Source organism: Fundulus heteroclitus, chromosome 18, assembly GCF_011125445.2.
Source record: "Fundulus heteroclitus isolate FHET01 chromosome 18, MU-UCD_Fhet_4.1, whole genome shotgun sequence".
NCBI lineage: Eukaryota > Metazoa > Chordata > Actinopteri > Cyprinodontiformes > Fundulidae > Fundulus > Fundulus heteroclitus.
Window position 1 is genome coordinate 24795927 of NC_046378.1, and position 25291 is coordinate 24821217.

The window sequence follows — 25291 nt, forward strand, 5'->3', positions numbered from 1 at the left end:
GATAGATAGATAGATAGATAGATAGATAGATAGATAGATAGATAGATAGATAGATAGATAGATAGATAGATAGATAGATAGATAGATAGATAAAGTGAGAAACTGGACCCAACTGCAAGCTCTGAGATGACAGCAGGCAGACAATTTAGAAATATATACAGCGAAATAGTAACTTGCAGGGGAATGTTTACAGGGGTCTGTGTTCTGTAGGAGACAAAGTTGGCAGTGGAGGACTCTTGCATCTGTTGGCAAACCTGAGGTAAGCCCCTTGTGAATTGAGACAAAAGGTTAGTTGATCTTGCAAAGTTTGCCTCAAAACTAGAGTTGACTTGACTTAAATCTAGCAGCCAGTGTACCGCCACTGGCGAGGTGTAGGCATCAGTGAGGAGGAGGTGTCAGTCTTTTAAGCTGGAGCTTGATGACATCTGATAGGCAACAGGTGCTTCTTGTCAGCATGAAGAGCACACTGAAGCCTCCACCTCACCAGCTCAGTGGTGATGGTGAAAAAAAAAAAAAAACACAGAAGGAAGGGGGTGTACACATGGGAGGACAAGGGAAGAATATGAACCTGATTCATCAAACAAAAATTTATATCCACATGACACGACTTGATAATTGATGTTGTGCAGCTAGTCATTACACTGCAAAGAGCACCCTTCGTAAATAATGAACTGTAGCCAGCAAAACTGTCAACCTTTCTAGCAAAAATAGCATAAGCATTTTCTGAAATGCAACAATAACCCAAATAACCTCTAATTGTATTGCACTCCGAGCTAGTTTTAGTTCTCAAATGTCTTTTTTTTGTTTGAAAAATAAAAGTGTAATATTTGAGTTATTTGTAAATCCATCACAGTTATAGCAAAACAGGCCATAACTATGACTCTGGAAACTACATATTTCACAGATTGGATGGAGGTTGTGTGCTTTGATATTGTTTTCAAAGTTTCTTTAATTTCATAATTAACTAACCAAAATATATCTGTACACAATACATTGCACTGTGACTGACCTAGTTGTTAAATGAACACTGACAGACTAACAGCAAACTCATATTTCAATAGTTCCACTTTCTTCCATTTCTGGTTTGTTTTAAGAATGTGAAATTAGCAGCTTATACAACCTGAGCATTAACCCTTAACCTCTGTTTATTTTCTTTCAGCATTGGTTTCGACTGATCTGCTTCCCTTTAACTTCAGGTATATAGTGTAAAACTGAACAATTCTGTATTTCTGGCCTCACGTTTGTGTTTTTCATTTTACTCCAAGAAGATAGGATAAAATGATAACTTCTCTCTCCGGGTGAAACTCACTGCTCTCTTCATAGCTGTCACCCCCCCCCCCCCCCTTTCCCCTCCTTGACACGTCCTTCACAATTTCCTACTCTTTTATTCATTCAACCTACGGTGCAAGTCTGTCCCTAGTAGTTTCCGTTGTCCCATTGATTTCTCTCCCTGCTGTCCCTTCATCTGTCTTTTTAAGTTTCAATAGCATCTATTTTTCTTAATTTTTAATGTATCAAGTTACAGTACTGTATTTTTGTTATGTATTTAATGTAAAAATGCAACACATTTTGACAATATTCAATTTATGAACAACATTTACAGCGGGGAAATTGACACCCGATGTAGGTAGCAACCCAATTAATCCACACATGCAAAGATATCAAAATTAGTATTAAAAATACCATAAATTACGTTTTTTTTTAAATAAAGTGGGAAATTACTAGTAATAAATATTGAACACAGTTCTGTAACTGTCAATACTTTACAATACTGTTTGTTGTTGTTTTTTGTTTGCTTGTTTGTTGTTAATGACAACTAAGTTTGCGTTCACACTGAACACATTTTCAGCGACAAAGTGGGTACATTTGTACGGAGCCCGAGAACTGACATGGGGGAAAAAATACAGCGTGTGATACAGTGTGTGCACGAAATAATGATTCGTTTCCACAAAAGATTAATTCGTGGCCACAAAATACTAATTTGTTCCCACGAAGTAGGCAACTTATTTTTGGTGGTTATATTATATTCTTAAGTATCAACGTCCAAGGCGGGTGTCTTGTGGGTGTCTTGTTCTTGTCAATGTGTCAATATGTTCTCCATATGTCCCACATTTAGATAACAAGGCAGGTGTTAAACACTTTATCATTAAATTAGTATTTCAGGAACAAATTAATATTTAGTGGTAAGAAATTCGTATTTCGTGGCCACAAATTTATATTTCATGGAAACAAATTAGTATTTTGTGCACACGCTGTATCTCTTTTTTCCCCCGTGTCAGTTCTCGGGCAACATACCATGATTTCACTCACCTGACATATCACCAGCAATTTGCACAGAGAGCGCCAAGCCAGAAATACAGTAGTACGATGGTGCTATCTAGTGACGCTTTCACTTTAAAGTTTTATCTGACAATGCAGTCTCCTCATTCTTCCCCAGGCTTGCTCCTTTCTTGACTTGACTTGGTAGTAATAATTGGTTGAATCATACAACTCAGACCGCCACTATCAGTTTTTCTTCCATGTTGAATGAAAACAGCTTTGTCTGTGCTGCAGTCCTTCACCCCACGTCACAGCCTCATCCAGTTCTTGATTGGTTGCTGCGGTCGCCAAAAACGTGTATGGTGTGACCACACCATAAGGCAGCTCCTGTATGGAAAAACTATCATTCCTCATGTGTGATTTTGACACTTCCTTCAACATAATCTGTCTTTAAATCTTGATGATAATGGGTGAGATTATGTGCACTCTAATCATCAGCTATAATTACATATAATTAGATATAACATATCTAATCATAGATTTTTCATTGCATTCAAGTAAATTTATTGACTGGACCACATTGCAGTAGTAGCTTTGTTTTCTTTATCTAAAAATCACTGAGATTTCTCTTGGCAGTTCAGATCGTATTTAAACGTGTATTTAGGATCTTTGTCTTCCTGAAAAATCCACCCTTATTTTCTGATTCATATTACTGCAGTTCTGATCAGTTTATTTCTAAATGCATATTCAAAATAAATATCCTCTCACTGTACTTTACAAAACAAACAGATTTGTAGATGTATTTCTAGAAATATATAATGCTTTCAGTCCAATCATTTAGACGTACTAAAATAGGTTACATATATTCCAGTATAATTCTGGTTAAAAAGAAAACCGATCAACTTTTGTCAGCCAGTGGGGGTTTAAAAACACAAAGAAGATACACAAAATGCAAACAAGAATTGGCCAAAAAAATGTTTTCTTCAACAAAGAAAAATTAATGGGTGAAATTGAGTGGTTTCATCTAAGAGAGAACTAAAATGAGTAGTAAGTGTGAATAACTGAGTTTGCATAGTCAGTTACAGCAAAAGCTCCCCCATTTACTTTGCTTTATTACTTATGGTTATTTATGTATAGCGTGGGTGCCCAAATCCTGTCCTCAAGAACTATTACCCTTAAATTTTGAATGCTTCCCTTCGGCAACACACCTGAATGAAGTTCTCACTACCAGGCCTGTACATACATGGTTGAATGACATGCTGTTATGGGAAGCTGAACCAATGCTCCCAGAAAGAGGGAAAAAAAATTATATATATATATATATATATATATATATATATATATATATATATATATATATATATATATATATATATATATATATATGTGTGTGTGTGTGTGTGTGTGTGTGTGTGTGTGTGTGTGTGTGTGTGCGTGCGCAGCCCAGCTACAGATTGACATTGTGACTTAGGTTCACAAACCAATGTTGACAGACAAAAGTTATTTTATCTGTGTTGTAAGGTTTCATGTTTAATACATTTTTAAGGAGCAACCTTTGAATATAACATGAATTTGGACTGAAACAGCTGAAATAAAGTTTTAATAGGAAGCAGAATTTCTCTAAAAATGCTGATTGATTTCAACAGCTTTTGTGGCTTTTCGTACTCTGTCTTAGCTTTCAATATCTGTGCTACTTCACTGGATAATACAGAATGTAATCTATGGGCTAATTTGTTTTGATTGCTTCACATTTGCGGATTACATGGGGTTGTTCTGACCTCCAGTGTGAATCCTATGCAGTTAATCTCATTAGCAATATATCCACCGGGAATTGGGTTCAATGCAAATTTTCCCAGCTGTAAATCAGGGATAACCAACATGCTTTACCACTTTATTTGAGTCATCCTCAGGCTTGTTTACGTGGGCAAGCTGCCAGGTGGTTTATGTAAGCCGTCATTTTTGGAAATACTTTTTTGTAAACACTACAACAAGTTTAAGCTGGTTTTTATTACATGATGGTGGTGGATAAAATTCTGACTCATGCTAAAAAGGAAACAAATAAAAATAAATTGCTGCACAGGAATCAAACATTTGGGAAATGTCATTAATCTCTTCATTAAGAAATTCCCCCCCAAAAAACACTGAAACATTCCTAAACCCACATGTGTGCGTGAGAGAGCCGCACATTGCTTTCACTTAGTAAGCAAGTAAACTTGTTGCATCATGCCATTTTCAAAGTCCCTCTCGTGCTTCTTCCTTTAACTCTTTGCCCTCCTCTTCTAGTCTTTCCTTTGTACAGAGTTATTGTGTAGAGAGACTCCATAGCATGTTTAGACTGGCTTATTTACAGACCAAACACCTCCATTCCTTCAACAATGTACTGCCATCATTTGCTGCTCTATCTCAAATTCATCAAGTTCTTAATGCCATTTTGATCCGAATTTCCAATACTATCTTAACTATCATTTAATGTTATTTTATTAATAGTTTAGTGAATCGTGCTAGCATCAGGAAAATGTGATTCCCAGAAAGGGGACCAATGGTAATCCTTAAAGGTAACACATGCTTAGATGGAACCAAAGATATTTATGTCCTCCTTATCCACAACAAGACATTATAACTTCTTACTTGCCTCATGGTCATTAGTAATATCATGCTATGTATGCATTAAATACATCAGCTTTGCTTTTTAATTCCGTTTGACGCTATGGGTCTACAAGTAGAAATCAGATCCATGTGGCCCTCTCCTGAAAGCATTTTCACTGCATCCTCGCTTGCGAGTGTTTGTGGATCAGCCTTAGTCACCAAACATGGTCACATAAAGAGATTTAGGTTTAAGTCCCCGATTAGCATCTTTCTCTACCACTTTGTGTGAAGCAACTTAATCCCTAGGTGGTGAACATTATGGAGAAACAGATGATGTTTTTTTTCCCATTAGACAGCTTGAAAAGCCTTTAGTCCTCACCACCCACCCAGCGTCATTACCCACACAAGCCCCTCCACTTTGGTAATGTTTAGTAATTATCCTAGCTATGCAACAGCAGACTTGGTTTCCTTGGTACACCTCCATTTTAAAGCACAATCGGTTGCTTTTAAACAATCCGCTTGTTTTTTTCCCCCTCTTAGCTGAATGGTTGCTCGTTAAATGGCCTCAACACCCTAAATAATGAGAGAGTGGTTGGATTAGAGAGATTCCATTTAAAACACTTTCAAGTGCTTGGTTTAGGAGTCGCTGACTCAACGCTTGATACTTGTCACACACTGCCACTCGCAGCTAGCTGTCCATCAGTTTTTTTTCTGTGCAACTTGTAAACCATATTATTGGCAGTGCAGAATCAATTCCATTTTTAAATTTGAATTTGTCATTATACAACCAGTTTAGTTGTTTTTGTCACTCTGACATGACATCATCCCTGAAGTGTTCAATTGGTCTGAGGTCACGACTCTAGACAGTCTCTCAAATTCTCGAAGTAAATAAAGCCCACTTTGTAGGCACACACATTGGCATCTTAGAGGGTAGAGTTTGGTCCCTAAGAGTGGAAGTATAGGATTGCCACTGTTTAAAAAAAATCTCATCTTAAAATGAGCCTTGTTTTTCTATTGATTAAAATGCTGCCCCAAGCTATCATGAGGATTAGGCAACCCGCATACTCAACTCCACTGGGCTGAGCACTGAGATATTTTTCTTACAAATGAAGCACTATTTAAGTAGACATGATCAACCTTCTCATGGTATAAGCTTCATTAAATGAAAAAGATTGACCTAACAAAAATGTATATAGATAGTTTTAAGGCTGTCTCTAGTTGTTTAGTAGGCATTGACTAGAATTTAAATAGGCTTGAGATTTATGCTGATAGTACTTTTAACTTTTTGTCCCACTGGACTCAGTGTTGATGCTCATTGGATGTTTAAACACTAAATGTGAAGTAAGGCAGCACAGGGCATGTAAACATAAATTAATTTCCCGATAGTTACTTTTTTCAGATACTGAAAAATGCTTAATAGGAAAGACTGGCAAAAAAAAATAATATTTTATGTGAAGCCTTTGCAAACTGGGCATCACATGGCCTAATGCATAAATGCGTCCACAAAGATGTGTCAAAGCTTACTGAGTAAATCCACCCAAAGCAATTCTCACCTTAATTAAATTTACTAGAGCAGCTCGCTCCATTAGAGCGTTCATTTCCTTAACTGCCAGACTTACTCTATTGTCCTGGGAGCCATATTCATCACCTGCTGTTGAAGATGACTCTGTGCTTTCTAAAAAGAAAAAAAAAGACAGAAATAGGTTTAAAAGGGGGCATCGCAACCATAGCCTAAACCTTATACCCAACTTTGTAGATACCCCATCCTCCATTCTTATTGGCGCCCCCATTACAGAAGTGTAAAAGTATTAAAATAGGTTTATTTTGTATTGAAATAGCTTAACCCTGACTGAAAGAATACATGCAATTTCAGTACATTTATTAATATGAAATAAAATCTAACATCACAACATGTTACTTTAATTTCAATTTTTCCAAAGAAAAAAGTTAGAGAGCTGCTGCACAGTTTGTCATCTTGAGGTCACCCAGTCTCTGTAACAGCCATCAGGTGCTGCACATGCCAATTAGTTGTTTTGATTGGATATCTGGTAGAATGGAAGATATGTTTTATATCTCCCAATATCTGCATTTTTTTTATTAGATCTTATCTTTTATATGAAAAGCATATGTGTTATGACATTTTTGTCTGTACTTCTACTTTTCTTACATAAACATCAGCTTTGTGCTGTCGATGTTATGGATTGAGAAAGATTTTTGGGGGCTTAAGGGATAAGTTAATAGACTAACAATGATTTGGAAAAACATAATGAAAACCAGACAGCTTTTCTCTGGAGGCTATCGTCATACTGATTCTGGTTGTTGAATGTTTTCGCTGCAACATTCAATCACTGATTTGCAGTTGACTCAATCATAAGAGAATGAGACAATTGGCACTGATGTGTTTCAATCTAACACCAAGTAACGTTTACAAAACATGAGACGATCCAGGCACGAAAAACAGTCAGGAGGCTATCATTACTAAATACGATCTCCAGTAACTCTTACAGAAAAACGTTTCAACGGTCATATCACATTATCTGTTCAAGCACGCACCAATAGTTTCCACAGTAATATAGAAAGGACTCAGATTTTTTATTTTTTTAGGCTATCAAAAGTAAATTACGTCCTGTCAATATGCAATGGACCCGGACCTGTAAATTGCAGACAGTGATTGGAAAATGAGAAAGGGGATTAAAGGAGAAGGAAAACATGTGGCCGAGGCTGCATGTTGGGATGGTCATAAGGTTCAGCCAGTTGATCACAGCTGCAGTCAGAGGAGCCCTGTGGTGCAGCTGACCTTTGTGTGATCGACTGTGTGTGTCTAAACTGTTTACTGAAAAACAAATAGTACACCTGATTTAACTGACCTTTCTTTTAAGGTCTTCTACCTGATGTGAATGTGGGGAACGGATAGCAGATGACCCCCAAAAACCATTCTAGCTGCTGTAATGACCCAGTTAATGTACAACGTGCAGACCTCATGTCAGTATCTCATTACAAATATTAAAATCTTTTTTTCTTGTTTCTCGGACTTGGAAACTACCCTCAAGACTCCTTTTTCTAATGGTATCAAATCGTAACCGTATTGACATCACTCAGGGATGAATGCAATCTGATGAAGAACATGTGAGTCAAACGTGATCACCAATTTCTTCTAGAAAAGTATGCTTCAAATGGGAGCTTGAAGGCCAATGTTGTTGTTTTTTATCTGGTAGAATGCAGAACTTCAAGCTTGTGATGATATGACATTACCAGTGGAGAACAAATTGTGTATTTACTGGCTAGTTCATATATTATCACTCTATGCAACACCTGGTATAATATATCAAATGCATCTAAATACATCAACAGGGCCCCATGTCACACAGCTGGGTTAATGGAAATCTAAGTTCTGGGGTAAATTACTGCATACCCTGGCTTTTCCGTGTCAGAAAGCTATAGGAAGCCACATTATGACAAAAAAAAAATACTCCATGAACAACCTTGCTTGGTAACAGAGTTTTTCCTACTTTTTAGCTGAGATCTGCACATGGAAGTGTCAGAAAAGTTGAATCCTTTTCTAAGGAAACCTGTACCTGTACGCAAATACTTTGCATAAATCTCTGTTGGGAAAGGCTGATCGGACCACGATTACATATCATTTCAGGATTCATATATTTTCAAGCGTTTCTATGTTTCGCTCAACTCAATAACTTATCTTAATATTCTCAGTCCATATGTTGCTTATATTACACGAGGGGAAGCTATCAGCTCTGAACAAAGGCTTTGTGTTGCACTTCATTTTTATGCAAACAGCAGCTTTATATATATCCTAGGTGACACAAAACATCTTTCAGATTAAATTGTATGTCACACTGTCAGGGATGTTACTGTTGTACTCAGTTACTGTAGAGGTTTGAGGTGTTCCCCGGTCAGAGACCCACAAGACTAATAAAATAACTACACAGAATTGAAAATATCAGTGAAAGCAATTATTTATTCGGTATCGAATCTTGAGACTTCAAGCACAATTTCTTTTTTCATATGCTTCATTTTTTCCAGGCATAATTGGCAGCATAGATGGTACTCACAATTTCTGTAACGGCTCCTTCGCTAAATGAAGGAGATTATATGAAATAGACGTTTTATATTATTAATGTGCAGGAAGGCCTTAACACACTTAATTAATGTGAATGTAGATGAGAGTGCAGCTAGTTGTAGTTTTGTATAGTGAGGATCATGAGATGGAGCACAGGAATGTGGAAGCCAAGTGGGCTTCACATTCCTGGGCATGTTAACAAGCTGAGGATGTTAAGTAAAAAAAAAAAAATTACGTAACATGCTCAGCTTATCTTTAAAACTATGCATGAGTGCTGCTGGCATTACCTCAGAGGTTGAAGGGATGGGGCTCAGCCTGTGGGGCATCTTCAAACAGAATATGGAGGAGTGCAAGATCTCCAGGTCTGTGACACCATCATGGAGGATGGAGGCGGATTCCAATGGCAAACTGTGAAGCTCTAGTGAACTCTGCCCAAAAGAGTAAAAATTTTCGTGGGAGATCTTTTTTCGGCTTCAGATTAGGGGGGGGGGGGGCATCTTATCTACTGGTTGTCCCACATGCCAATCATTGTGACGTTCTCACCTAAAGACAATGTGTGTGCACGTTCCTTTTTTTATTTTAAATTTTTTTTGTGTCCTCTCTGGCAATTTGGCAATAATAATTGTTGTCTTAATGCCAAAAAGAGCCCACCAGATTTTACTTTCACAAGTGGAACCTCACTGCTTTCGCCCTAGTGCTCTGTTTGATCTATATATGCATATAGGCTTTGTTAGAATTTATGCTGGGACTATTTCATGTTAAATGGACACTGAAACAGGAAGGTAGAAAAGGGAAAAAAAGGAGAGAAACAGATGAGAAGAAATGCCTAAAATGGAGAGACGGTGAAAAAGAAAGAGGAGAAAAAAGGGAGACCGCAATACAACATCCTCTGAATCTGCTTCTTCACCTGCAAAGAGAGATATAAAAAGAACAGCAGAACCAACAGATAAAGTATTACAGGTACAATCAACCAACGCCCTGATACTGTCACTGAAGACAGTGAATTCAACCTACGGTACAACTGAATGTTGTTTTGTTGTCACTGAAACTTGTAATCAGTTATCTGCCATATTTAGGATAAAATTTTAAACTTGGACATTTTCCTTTAGGGGTGAACTCACTTTTGTTGCCAGCTATTTAGACATTAACTGCTGTGTGTTATTTTGAAGGGAGGCACATTAGACTGCTATACAAGCTGAATATTTCCCATTGTGTTAATGTGTAATATCTTCAGTGATGTCCCAAGAAAAGATAAAATGAAACATTTACAAACATGTGAAGGGTGTACTCACTTTTGTGAGACGGCTTTGGTATTGAGTGTTTTTGCCTATTAAATGCAAAAAATATATTTTTTAGGATTGACCCTAGATTGCTGTGTACTGTGAAACAGTTCATTTTCATCTCAGAACCCAGCAAAAAGTGTTCACTTTCATGGACAGATTGCTTATTAAATTGTCCTGCCAACGTGAAACCAATGCTTCAAATACAAATAAATTATTCCTTAGTTATTTGAAGCCTCCGTTTTTTTTAACATGACAGGATGTCTTACTAAAGGACTGGCATGATATTCCAAAAGACCTTTGCATTACTAATTGACCTTTGGCCTAGGTTTGTATAATCGTTTTGTGAACAGTTATTGACAGTCCAGCGTTCAATATATGGAGTGATGCACTATAGTTCAATTAAAAGCTACACTCATTCAAACAAGTGAGTTTTTCAGTCCGACTACTGTCAGTTTTTTCATCAGTCTTTTTAAATATCATATTTAAATGAACTTTGTAATTTGTAATGAATGTTTTCCAAATGCAGCCTTCAAATATCTTTCTGATCCTTAAGCATGACACTGCAAGATTTCAAAAGCACTGTTGAGTTTTATGACTGCTGACAGATTGCCCCTGTGTTTTATACCAAATTTGTAGTAGGGTGACCCAGGCAGCATCATAGCACCATAACTCCTACAGGAAAGCGTCAACCAAGCTTTAAGATGTGCAGTTATTCACAAATGTGTCTGGGTTTCTCCCATGGACCTCCTCAGAGAGGTCCTTCAGCACAGTTTTCAGGACAGAAATGAGGCATGAAAAATTCCTCTGTGCTGGGAATTAAACCGCTGCTAAATCTTATTATGTAAATTACAGTCACCATCCCTTCTTTTCACTGCAAAAAAAAAAAAAAAAAAGTTGAAGAATGTGATGGAGAGTAGCAAAGGAAGGCAGTGTAAGAGTAAACATAAAAGAGGCACTGAAGGAGGCACAATGGCAGACTGATGCACTGTGACGGAAGAAGAGAAGCAAGAGAAAAATTCATTATTTCCCATCCTAGTCTGTTGGAGAGCTGATAAGAAAGATCAAAACCAATGAAGATGCTCATCAGAAACATTCGTTGGTCTTGTTATGGAGATGTGATGAGACTGGAAATTGATTTTTAAAATATATACATATGTGGTTTTTTTTATAAACTTAATTAAGTAAAGGATATTCATGAAATATCCAGAAGGCTGGACAAAGGTACAAGGAGAACAAAATTAGAAAAATAAATTAGCTTACACGTGCTTGAGCTGAGGAGATAAAAAGGACTTGAAAGCCCTGTGGAAAATTGTTTTTTCACAAATCTCCTAATTTGTCAAATTAGATTTCCCACCAAGAGAGATGCATCTTCTGCTTAATATGCTAATTTAGCCTTAGACTCAGAGCCCCAGTTTCCCCACAGTTACAGAAAAAAAAATCAACATAACAGCAAAGATGCTAATCATGTCGATTCTGAAGGGGGAATTTAAACAGAGTCCAGGAATGTAAAGTGAAATTTAACAAAATACAGATTATTCACTTAAAATTAACAACCAAAATCAAATGTCATATTTGTTAGTCTTGATTTCTTAACACTTAAGATGTGTTTACTGTCTCATATGTTGTGAGTTTAGAGCAAATTGGAGAGATTAAGGATGTGTTGTAGGTGAAAGCAGAGATCCATGAGCTACAGTCAGAGCTGCAGAAGGCAATTTCATCTCTGTCCTTATCTAAGTTCAAACCGGGAAGCATGTGCAGCCCGGCGGTGCTCCATATGACATGGATTAGTTCAGATAGGAACACCTGACTCACCTAAAATGTGCAACAGTATGAGCTCAGTAAATAAGAATCACACCAGGTTCAAATATAAATGATGTTCAGCAGCAGTACCAATAGCGCAATTATTTCATTCTTGTATTTTTATACTTAAAGGGCCTGATTTTCAAAGATTCCAAATAAGGAACAATTGCATGGGCAAAAAAAAAAAAAAAAAACTGTATGAGCAACAAGTTGGCATGTCGTGGCAGATCTACAAAGATTATATCCGCAATGGATAGGATTGTGCAAACAGGATGTGGTGCGTTCCATTTGAATTAATAAATTGCGTGCACTACTGGCAGTTTGGGAGCTGCTGTAAAAGAAAGGAAGTTCAACTCTTTGACATAATCTCTCCAGACACCCAGGATGCACAAAATACTTTTTAATGAATGGAGAACTTCAACAATTAAGCTCTTTTTTAGAGGCGATATTTAATAATGTCAAAAACAGAAAAGAAAAGAATGTTTGTTTTGTCAGCAGAGGTTCAGCAAAACAAAAGAAAAACCTTTAATAACTGCAAAGTTAATGACGCAAATAACCAAACACACATATCGGTTCAGGAGGAAGGATTGCAACAAATTATTTAATATGCTCAGGTGGGTTCAATTAGCCCCTCAGTAAGCAGTCAAGTTCTCCAGAGTCCTGCAAATGACCTGATTTTTTTTTACTCAGGTGTGTAGGACCACGGACACATCTAAATGTTGCAGGACACCGGCACTCAAACACTGGACATTGGACACCCCTGCCTTAGGCAGATAACTGTTTTCCAAATTGCCATTACTAACCAAATTGACAGCTCTGAATTATCACCGTTCCATATGACTGAAATGCATTGGATTGATTTTAATATAAAAAATATGTCCGGATATGAACTGGATCTGTTTGTCTTGGAAAGAGTTGAGATGTGTTGTGAATTGATCCTAAACAAATAAATAAACGTTTAATTGAAAACATGCCTTTTGAATTGTCCTTCTCATTTAATGATGCTCTCTTCTTGGATTTATTTTTCGTGGGGAAAAAAACTTTAAATAAAAGTAACATGTGTCAATAGTCCATAAAAAGAAATGAATTCCTTGAAGGAATTACCAGACATCTGTCAATAATTTACCTACAACAGGCTACTACATGACTTTGGGATGCTGTATGTGGTGTAGATGAAGCTTCTTAAATTAATGAGAACTCTCAGTCCATATTGTAGCTTAATGGTCCACAACTGTTTCAGCCAAAAAACATTTGTAAAGCAAGAAGTCTTTAAAGTTATGTATATAATGTAATTACCATCAGATAAGAAAGGAGTCTAAAGTTAGAACTATGAAAATAACAACAACATGGACTTAAAGAGAAAAATGTTTTGTCAGCCATCATTTTGGATGGAATTTTTCCTGGTCATCATGTGATTTTAATAAAGCTGAAATCCTGTATATTTTTGTATCTGTTTCTTCAGTATTTGCATTATTATGTCATGATTATTGCTTATTGCTTTTGCTGCCAAATATTGTTTCTTGTCAAATAAGTCAAGTCAAAGCACAGGAACGTGAGAAATATGAAAGAATGTTCATTTAAGGTACAAGGTAAACAGACACACTTATTGGGTTGCATAAATCAGGAAAAAAACACCTATTAACTTATTTTTGATGTATCTTTGTAGCTTCATTTCTAGCATTTGCCAACGTTTTAGTATTGTAACTAAAAGTCCAGAAACCAAGCTGGAATGTGATGAAAAAGCTAATGCCACAAAGTTGCTCACCTAGTTGAGCGACAGGTTAAGGTGCACTGACCTTAGAAATGTGAATATTTAATACATTGATTAGTGTCACAGAGAACATCCAGCCGTGCTCAGAGGATCTCAATTCTTGTCAGCTTTTTTGGGGGAAAATTAGAGGTCATAGCCAAACGAGACTTCAACAGGAAATGTAATAGTGAAGTACTGAGTCACTTCTTTACTTGGCTCAATTTTGCTTGGAACTTTTAATTTTAAATCTTTAAATGAACTTCCTGCTTTGTAGTGCTATATTTTGGCAAAGACATATTGTACAGGAAGACAGAATCAGTACTCTGTAACATGTCAAACCTGCTCATTATGCTTGCAAAAATCTGTTTTGGTTAAAGTCATGTATGAGTGCCAGCTACTGCAGATTTGCTGTGTTTGCAATGTACAAAAATGATAATCACACATGGCATGCTTCTTCTCTTTGTCTTTTGGCAGATGAGCCCTGTATGATTTCTTGAACTGATTACCGAGACTTGCTATTCTGTAACTTTCGCATTTGATTCTTACATAAGTGTGTACTTAAATTTGAGGATCAACAACCTTTCTAAAGTTATGCCACTTCATCTCACTTGTTCTTAAGAGTTGATTTACAGTTATTTTTTGTTTGTTTATTTTTTAGACAATCAGAGCTTGACTTACTAGGGTGCTTTGGGACATTGCCCTACTCCATAACTAAAGTGAGCTTGAGCCTAATTCTTCAAACTAATAGCCAAACATTTTCCCTTGGTATTTTGGATTTCAGGATTTTGTTTTAGACAACAGAGGTCATCAATTACGGAAAGTAATCCAGGTCTGGAAGCAGCAAAGCAACCCCTGATCATCATACTCCAAGCACCATGTTTGACTGTATGTATAATGTCACTACTTGTCTGAAACTGATAAGCTAGATGTGACCTTAAAAAAGTATTACTTTTGTCATCTGTACACAAGATATTTAAGTGATTCCTGTTTCTACGAGCACAGAATAATCTGGCCATCCTAGATATAGAAACAAAACAAACATGGTTAACAGTTTAACCACAAATAATTAACGATTTTACAAGGAAAAGAGGTGGGGTTGGAGATTCCTTTTCAGATGGCCAGGTTAGCTTTTCTCCCTCAACCAATGAAACTACAAAACAGTTTTTTGTTTATTAAAGTAATCTTTGCCTAATATTACATTCTTAATCATCCAAAACGTTTAATTGTGCCAACAATTTCAAAACAGAAGATATTTGTAAGTGGGCAAACAATTATTCATTTGGGTCTGATGTCTTAATTAACACACTTAAATTGTCTGAACAAGAAGATATTCGGATACATACATAATTATCAGAAGATATCTGTAAGGGGACAAATACTTTTATAGAATACTGTGTAAAGGGATTTGCTATTCTACTTTGCAACAAATAAATAAATAAATAAATATGACACTCTTTGTTATCTGGATAAATTAATGCATTGTTTGTTTTTCATTACAAATGAGTAAGGACGAAAATTGTTACTGTAATGCGGGAATCCATGCATTTGTTTTTGAAGTGAAGATCTTTTCTATCATCCCTTCTTCACATTTCCACCTTATTTATTTGCTTAATATTTACCATATTATTAATTCGCCATAACCTGACAAAACAATTGGACTATGGCTTCCCCCTAATGCCAGCACAAAGCGATGAAAAATAGTAGGGGACTGGAAAGGCCATGAAATGAAGGAGAAAACATTCACAGGTAGGATGATACGTCACCTAAAAGCTGGGATGATCTGTCTTACTGATCCAAGTTTATTGTGTCATTAATCTTTGAGATAAATATGCCACTGAAAGTATACCAGTAATTGCCTCTCAGTTATTGAGCAGCCTGAAACGCAACATATTCACTAAATTCAGTGAGTTTATGATTTAACTCTACAATGTTGTTTGGCATTATAACTCATTTTTTATATTTTTCCATAGAGCAGATTCAGATGCTGCTCACCATTTCTAGTCTCATTCATGTCTTTGTGTTCCACAAGGGACAGGAGAAATATTTTGCGCAGTGATAAGTACAAAGTAAACTCTAAGTTTGTGCTCCATTATTCTGTTTGTTTTTGTGCAAATATCCCCACAGGCTAAGTGCCGAGAAAAGTGCCCTGACTCGACTAAGCAGACCTGGAGTCAGTCATATACTGATACAGCTCCCAGATGAGACTAAACTCTCAGAATTCCTGCAATGGCCTGAGGACTCTATAAGTCTACACCCACTTAGCTGTAGCATGTTCGATCCTCTCCCTCAACAGCAAACGTAATGGAAAGGTTTTCTTTGAAAATCTTGAGAGATACATGTAACCCGTACGTTTACTTTGTGAAATCTTTACTTGAGTCAGTCCAGGCTTTTAGGTTTAAGGAACACATTTAATACTATGAATCTTTGGCAATTTGGTTGCATTATTCAAATGAACTTGCATTTTCTGAAAAAGTTACTCTTTGGATAGAATATAATTCTTTGCATACAGTAATGTGTTTGTGTTGTTGTGTGGGATCAAATCTTACCCTAATTAGATGTGCTGTACGGGTGCCACAAGGCTAAATTCTTGGGCTGTTCTTGTTGTCTTTACTTCATAATAACAATTTAGCAGATTTTGACAGAAATTGACTGAAATGACATCAGAATGTATGCAGATGACACTGAATGCATTTTTATACATGGAAAAAAACAATCCAGCAATTTGATTCTTACATCCACTCTGATTGAAGTAGATCAGGATTGACTTTAAAAATCGTTTTTGTTATTGAATCCCAAAAACCTGTGTTTGTAATGCTATGTGTCATTCCAGTGGGTTTCTAATGGGAGAACAGTTTCATATTGTGAAATTCCAGATCTCAGAGTTATTTAATAATTTTCACCATTCAGAAATCACAGTAAAAAAAAGTTGCTAAAACTGTTTACTTTCATCTTCAAAATGTTAAGGCCATATCCAATACGGGGTATGCATCTCACCAATAACTGCACCTTATGAAACTGTAAATAGATTGTTTTCTGTTCAGTTAGCCTGAAGCTTGAGATTCAATTAAATTCAATTAAATTTTATTTATATATCACCAATTCATGAAACATGTCATCTCAAGGCACTTTACAAAGTCAAATTCAATCATATTATACATATTGGGTCAGATTATACAGATTGGTCAAAAATGTCCTATATAAGGAAACCAGTTGATGGCATCAAAGTCCTAACAAGCAGCATTCACTCCTGGAGAAGCGTAGAGCCACAGGGAGAGTCGTCTGCATTGTCCATGGCTTTGCAGCAATCCCTCATACTGAGCAAGCATGGAGCGACAGCGGAAAGAAAAACTCCCCATTAAACCTCCAGCAGAACCGGGCTCAGTATGAACGGTCATCTGCCTCGACCGACTGGGGGTTACAGAAGACAGAGCAGAGACACAACAAGACAGACAAAAAAGCACAGAAGCACACATTGATCCAGTAATCTGTTCTACATTAGATGGTAATAGCGGGTGAGCCGTCTTCCCTGGATGATGTCACAGTTAACAGAACGCCAGACCAGGTGTACCTACTATGAAGAAAAAGAGAGAGAGCAAAAAGTTAAAAGCTGAAATGACAACAGTCATTTCAATGCAAAACTGGAGAACAGTAGACTGGAGAACAGTAGAACTCAGTAGAGTGAGAAAAATAGGCCCTGATGTCCTCCAGTAGCCTAAGCCTATAGCAGCATTACTATAGAGATAGCTCAGTGTAAACTAAGCCACTCTAACTATAAGCTTTGTCAAAAAGGAGAGTTTTAAGATTAGTCTTAAAAGTTGACCAAAACTGTGAGTTGGTTCCACAGGAGAGGAGCCTGATAGCAGGCTCACAGCATGGGGTGCCTTAAAGACAATGGAACAAGGACAGATCTTTTTGGACAGGAAGTGACAAGATCGTATGAATAATTCAGTTTTTTTGCTATATCAATTTGTCAGATTTTTTGAAGCTACAATTAACACGTCACATGATAAGAAAACGTAAATGTGGGACTAAAAAAGATTTCTTCTCCAGTAACCTCCTTAAAATAGTGTCATGGACAGTGCATTGTAGACATATTCATAACCTTTCAAATATTGTCACTTTAAGCCACAAGATTTCAATGCATTTTATTGTGCAATAAAAAAAGAATGTGCGAAAGTGGGAATTGTGAAGAAAATTTTAAGTTGGGATGCGGGGAGGTCAAATGTGATGATACCAAACTAAACACAGCTAGAATTTCAAAAGGAATGGTTTAGATTAAAACATGTTAATTTCTGAGAATGTCTCAGTTATCATTCAAAGGTAAATCTACTTAAAACTCTGAACAATGCCTGAAAAATGAATGTTCACGGATAAACCCACTCCATTTTGACAGAACTTGAACTTTTTTGCAAGAAAGCTTGTGCAGAAATGTTGGTATCTGGATGTCCAAGGCTGAAATAATCAAAAGTAAATGCAAACTTACAGTAAGTAAAGCAAAGGGGAAAACACTTTAACAACCATGTACAATTGTCTTTCCTCTCACACATAAGCACTAATATGTGTTGAATTGCCTTAAATGTATAGAAGTCTGTGGTTGCAATGTGTCAAAATGTGAAAGTTCAACAATTGAGATTACTTTTACAGACCTCTGTAAAAACTATCATTGAAAGAGTAAATCTGTGAAGAACAAATTTAATTTTATCTTTTTTAAATATTTACTTATGTATAGCTATCTGGGTTATTTATATTAAAATCATTTTTTTTAGTGGATAACATGGTTAGCTTTTTTTATCTTTTACAGAATGTTATTCAATATTTAAGCCAATTATACTGTATGTTGGTTGACCATTACATAGACCCAGGTCAATGCAAAATCCTCTGGCTCCCTGGTGTCATCCATTAGAGTATTGCAACATCTTGGCTCACTCTGCCTTCCACTATTTTAAGATGCCTTGGCCATAGCAGCATATCCGGACCCCTTCACTATTCTCCATCCACCCCTGTCTGTGGGCTGCTTTAGCCAGGGTCACTTTGTCCTTGGCTGTACCACAGAGTCCAAGTTCTTTTTTTCAGCCATTGCAGAGACTTTAAATTGCCATCTCGATATGGAACACACAGGAGTTTGAATGATGCATGGTTGCTTTCCAATGACATTACTTTACTCCCCATCGGAATGACAGTCTGATGTAGTCTTTGATATGGGCAGTATTGCTCCCTGCCCAGGCCATTATGAGGTGTCGGCAACCCGCAAAGACATGGACATTGTTTTTAAAGCTATCCAAGGATGGCTTTTTATCTAAACAAACAAAAGGTGATAAGAATTGGACTTGACCTAAACAAAAATGTTGATGGTTGGTTAGTGCTAGCCTGCCCAGTCAGACTGAATTACACGGAGCATGAATCAGTCTGGTAAGGCTCCATTCCCTCCGGTCCAAAATAGACCAGACCAATCACAGCGTGGGAGGCGGGGCTTTACGATGCGTCACTCTCAGCGGCGGAATTACCCATCAAGTCAAGTCAAGATACATACAGAGATTTCCGTTGCTTGGTGCCTTGGAAGATTAAGAAAATGTATGTGAGTACACCATGTATCCTCTGATTTTTTAGACAAAAGAGAATAAAAATCCTTCTCTCGAGAGTTTGCTTGATGCCATGACATGTTTCACGGACTTGGAGTTTTTTGCATCACATCTGTAGTTATCCAATAGGTTCTAACCTGATGACGCAGGCCCTGTTAGTCCTGCCTTTAAAGTCAAGCTCTACCAGCTCCTTACCAGACTGATACAGCATGTATAAGCCAGTCTGGCTGGCCAGGCTAGGTTATTACATTGGAAAGCCACACCCACTTTGCAATTTAGATATTATTAGACTACAGTGCCTTGAAAAACTATTCGACCCTTTGTTATTTTTCATATTTTAGTGCCTCACAGTCTATAATTAAAATAGATTGTTTGAGAACATGCACATCACTTTGAAGATGTGTTATTTTTAATTATTGTGAAGCAAATGAAAAACAAGACAAAATAATGGAAACCTTCAGCATGCATAACTGCTCACAACCCCTAAAGTCAGTAGTTTTTGGAGCCACTTTTTGTGGCAATTGCAGTCACTTTGGATAAGTCTTTATGACGGTGCCATATCTTGCCGCTAGGATTTTTGCCCCTGACTTGTACTTCTCGATAACTTTGTCCCTTATCCGTCTGGAGAGCTACTTGGTCTTTGTGGTGTGATACCTCTTGCTTAGTCGTGCTGCAGCCTCCAGGGTCCTTTAGAAAAGGTGTGTTAACACTGACAGATCATGTGACCATTAGGTTGCAGACAGGTGCACTTAATGTCACTGGTTATCTGGCGTATGAAGGCAACTGGTTGAACCAGAACATTTCGAGGGCTTCATAGCAAAGTGGGAGGACACATTAACACATGACAAATTATAAGACTATTAAACATCAAAAACTGAGATAGAATGAAACAATTACAACAGCTTTTTATTGAAAACTCCTGCAGATGAAAGTGAGGAAAGCTTTGAGGAGAGGACAACAATCCATGAATGAGATTCAGTTATTCAGTTCAGCCCTTCTCCTCCACCTCCATCAGCATCATGATGCAATCTGATAATTGCATCTGATAATGTATGATGCTTAATAAAAACTAGTTTATTTCACTACTTTCTATTGGACTGTGCTTTTACACAATAGTGTGTTCATCTTTTATAGGTGCATTTTTCTTATTCAAAACCATATGAACATTCTTCTGTATACCGTTCTTGCACACTGTTTTTCTCCTGTAGTGTTACATTCTGATCACTGCTGCACTTTATATTGTAATGGTGCCTTGTTCCACCTGCAATCCCATTACACTGTCGTAAGTGTAACGGAAATGAAATTTGATTCTGTATGCACTCTGTACATACAAAATGACAATAAAGTTGTCTAAGTCTAAGTCATATAAAAAACAAAAGGTGGTGATTTTTGGGGTCCAGAATCGATTAGTTGATTTGACACACAAGTAAATTGTGTTGCGAGTGCCATCACGAAGTGAATTAAACTACTTTGGAAAAGTATTCATACCCCTTCAACTTTTTCAATTTGGTCCTTTTTTTATTTGTTTCTAAATGAAATAAGAATTGTTTAATGTAATATGGTATTCATTGGCACAACTGCACTACTTTCAGTAGTGCAATCAGTATCTTCAGATCTAACACTGCTTTTGGACCAACTAATTGTTGGTCCACTGTTCTCTGAAAAATATAAAATATATAAAGGTAACACAAAGATGTGTGTGTGTGTACATCTATATTTATAGATAGATAGATAGATAGATAGATAGATAGATAGATAGATAGATAGATAGATAGATAGATAGATAGATAGATAGATAGATAGATAGATAGATAGATAGATAGATAGATAGATAGATAGATAGATAGATAGATAGATAGATAGATAGATAGATAGATAGATAGATAGATAGATTGTACACTTGTGTGTGCAGAAGGAGGAGGGCTCGCCCAGGGCGGCACTCATACAAACACCGCCTCTGCTTCAATCGATTATTAACGAGATCACACTGAAACAAGCTCCGCCTGCTTCAAAGTTGTCCACATATCTTAAATAATAAAGTATAGGCTACGTGCAGGCAGTCCAGGTGTGATAAGAATCGAGCCACGGGAGGGACGGAGAAGAAACCGCGCGTTTGGACACGGGAAGCTGCTGAGTGGATTTGGGACTGAGCGCACCTCCCCTCTCATTTCCTCTCCTTTTCTCACCGAGGCACAAACAGCCTCCGCGCGCGCTCTCTCTCTCTCTCTCTTTCCCTCCCTCTCCCTCTCTTTCTCTCTTTCTCTCTCTCTCTCTTTACGGAGGCAGTTTGCAATTCCTGTCCTTCATGCCAGAGCCTGCAGCTGTCTCGGTTGCGCCCCACCGCTGCTGGTGTGGGAAATCTTCGTAACGCATGGCGAAACCGACTGCAGACTTTGTATTCCCCCCGGTTCAAACCCAGAGGATTTTGCAACTTTTTAAACTATTTCCTGCGTTGTAAGGAGACCGGGCGAAGGTGTCCGGCAGCCGTGACGCCCCATCACGCGTTTTGACTGAAATCTTTGCAACTGTGAAGAAGGATATTGGAATGTGGAATCCAAGTCTCTCCCAGCGGTAAGTGCCCCCGACACGTCCATCACTGCTTGCGTTCAATCTGTTGCGTCTCGAATCTTATACCATGATGAAGTAACAGGTAAAGCGCCCGATGTTTTTTTCAGTTACACCCTTAAATAGCTTAAGCCTGAAAATGAGATTAAACATGAAAGGTCTCCTCTCATTTGTTTTATAGGACGAGCTTCTGCCCCTGAAACCATGACCACATACATGAACCTGACCTCTCAGCTGAATGAATCCCAAACAGGATGCAACCTCACCAAGACAGGTTTCCAGTTCTACTACCTGCCCACCGTTTACATCATGGTGTTCCTCACTGGGCTGGTGGGCAACAGCCTGGCCATCTGGATGTTCGTGTGCCACATGAGACCCTGGAGCAGCATCTCCGTCTACATGTTCAACCTGGCCCTGGCTGACTTCTGCTACGTCCTCTCTCTGCCGTTCCTCATCTTCTACTACTTCAACAAAACCAACTGGATATTCGGAGATGTCCTGTGCCGTCTTCAGCGCTTCATATTCCACGTCAACCTCTATGGAAGTATTCTGTTTCTCACCTGCATCAGTGTTCACAGGTACACCGGCGTGGTGCACCCGCTCAAGTCTCTCGGCAGGTTAAAGAAGAAGAACGCGGTCATTACCAGCGCCTCGGTGTGGTTGATAGTCATCATAAGCATGTCTCCAATTCTTTACTATTCCAGGACAGGTTCGAAGGGCAATGCAACAACTTGCTATGACACAACCACTAAGGATGAGTTACCAGGCTACTTCATTTATAGCATGACTTTGACCGTGTTCGGATTCTGCGTCCCGTTCATCATCATATTTTGCTGCTATGGCATGATTGTCAAGGCGCTGATCTACAACGACATGAACAATGCGCCTCTGCGGCAGAAATCCATCCACCTGGTCATCATTGTGCTCGCCGTCTTCGCTGTCTCCTACCTGCCCTTCCACGTCATGAAAAACCTCAACATGCGGGCCAGGCTGTACTTCCAGAGCCCCGACATGTGTGACTTCAACAACCGGGTCTACGCCACCTACCAGGTGACGCGGGGCCTTGCCAGCCTCAACAGTTGCGTGGACCCTATCCTCTACTTCCTGGCTGGAGACACCTTCAGGAGGAAGCTGTCGCGGGCTACAAAGAAAACCTCTAGGAAGGGGGACACCGTCCTTCAGTCTAAGAGTGATGAGACGGCTCTCAACAGCCTGACTGAGTATGTGGAGAACGGGAACCGTAGACACTGAGGGTCCTTTAAGCTCCTGCAAGGAATAGACTTGGGAGTAAATAAATGCACTGTGTGGACTGAAGACCTTATGTACAGATAATTCAGATTATGGTTTGTATAGATGTTGGATAACTTCTCCATTACACCATGTGTTGACCAGTGCTTGTCAACATTGATAAGCTAATGTACCGTACTGTCATGTATTGTATTGTACTCAGAATATTAGAGCCATCACTCATCTTTTGTTTTTTTATAAATAATTTGTGTTGCTTACACTTTGGACTAAATGAGCACCAAGAGGGAGCCTGGCCGAGGGAAGTGGATTGTCGGACAGGCAATAATCTTTTGTCCGTCAATTTCCTCAGCAATGTAGGGTTTCGGGAGCCTTGCGTCTTCTCAGCGCACAAGCTGATGTTTAATCAATATCTATTTAGCAGGTGAGAGATTACGCCTGAGGAGGTGTAGGGATTTGGATGGCTTTTGGAAGAAAAAGTAAATGCACTGAGCCCATGGTTGCAGACCAGATGTCCGCAGCAGACATTGTAATATAGTATGAGCACAATGTATCTGCTCTAGCTGTTAATCTTCATGTTTTTTCCCCTCCATCTATAACTTTTGTGAGGGTGGAATGTGGTTAACTCTGAGGTAAAAGTCTACTAAGACTCTTTTCACCAATAATTCTTCCCTTCTAACCTGTTTGTCACAGAAAATAATTTGCAGTATTTTTTTTTGTATCTGATGCTAATCGTTTTTTTTTTCTAGGTGTACTGTACAGGATGTTGTGACTGTTAAGGTTAGTGTACTTCATCCTGTGTAATTTAAAAAATAATAATTTTGAGCGTTTTAATTTGTGAGTCCTGTATGAAACCAGTAAAAGTGAAAAAATGACTCACACCGACAAGTTCTAACTATCCCTTGCATTCATTGCTACATAGAACATATTAGTCACAATACTTCAGTTGCTTTGCAGCTCTATCAACATGTTGAAGATCTGTTTGTATGAGATACCTCAAAGTGAATAGTGCACTATGTCTGTGTTTGGCAGATAATCTTTTTTTTGTTTTGTTATGTTTTGCTACCTGTTGTAAGCCTTGTGGAAAAAAAAATATTGTGAAACTCTCCTTACATGTTTTGTGTAGATGTTCGATGTTCAAAGCCTACTAAATCCTGTGTTGTGGCCTGTTTTCAGTATCAAAAAAGGAAGTAAATCTGCTGTGCAAGACATTTTTGGCCACATTCATCTTTGTCACTCTTCTTCTTTATTTGAAGCCAAGGTCCTCGAATTGAGGTACATGTACAGCTGGAGGTACTTGGGTGGGGTTTTGTGTTTTTTTTTTTTTTCTGGTATCAAGAATAGGCCACTATGAGATTCTAACAATTCTAACACCAAGAATAAAATTCCACAGTTTAAGGGCTTTATTTTATTCATGCAGGAATTTTCAACAGAAATTCACATGGTCTAATTGTTAGGCATTTTCAAAAATGTAAAAGCAACAATTATTGGTCTAGCTGCATGGATTATTGGACTTATAATAATGTTATCTGTAAAATGCATTTATTATTTTGATTTACACAAGGCTAAAGCATATTTACAAGTGTTTTTTTGGTCTGACAAGCAACTAGTCAGACAGCACATTGGAAAAGAGATGCAAGTAGCTCAAGTGCACGATTTGACATTTACACAAAGGAACGAAAACCTTAGTACGCCAGTGTAATATGACGAGACGAACGCATAAAAAGAAAAATATTTAAAGAAAATACTACAAACCTAATGAATAAAATAAAACAAAAAGCCTAAAGTGCTTTTAACTTTGTTTTAGCGACTTTTTTTTTTCAAATCTTGGTAGACATTGGTACCATTAACTATTTAAAAGGTAAATGGAAAACTAAATATAGTGAGCTCAGTCGTACAGTAAGTAGCAACACAAGCTAATCATAACATATTATCTCTGTAGGTCATGTATTTAGACACATGGGCAACAAGCTTACTAACATCACTTGGAAAAATATTTGATAAGATGGTGCGATGGTGGCGCAGGTGTTAGGCATTTGCCCTGTAACCAGTGGGCTGCCGGTTCAAACCCCTGCTCCATTCTCCTCAATCATTCTATCCTCAGGGAAAACTTCACCCACTCTCTGCCTTCTGTCAGTGGTGCTGA

General features: G+C 37.9%; 1 protein-coding gene across 1 annotated transcript; it reads left to right on the forward strand.

The window, feature by feature from the left end:
* The first annotated feature begins 21394 nt into the window (after positions 1–21394).
* On the forward strand, positions 21395–24370 carry p2ry1 (purinergic receptor P2Y1). Its single transcript, XM_012871850.3, has 2 exons — positions 21395–21906; positions 22082–24370. Exon 2 carries the CDS (start codon positions 22105–22107, stop codon positions 23149–23151), a length of 1047 nt encoding a protein of 348 aa, XP_012727304.1. The 5' UTR covers positions 21395–21906; positions 22082–22104; the 3' UTR covers positions 23152–24370.
* The last annotated feature ends 921 nt before the right edge of the window (positions 24371–25291 follow it).

Bases quoted from the DNA above. Each gene is read 5' to 3' on its own strand.
- p2ry1 (XM_012871850.3), top strand. From the start codon at position 22,105: ATGACCACATACATGAACCTGACCTCTCAGCTGAATGAATCCCAAACA.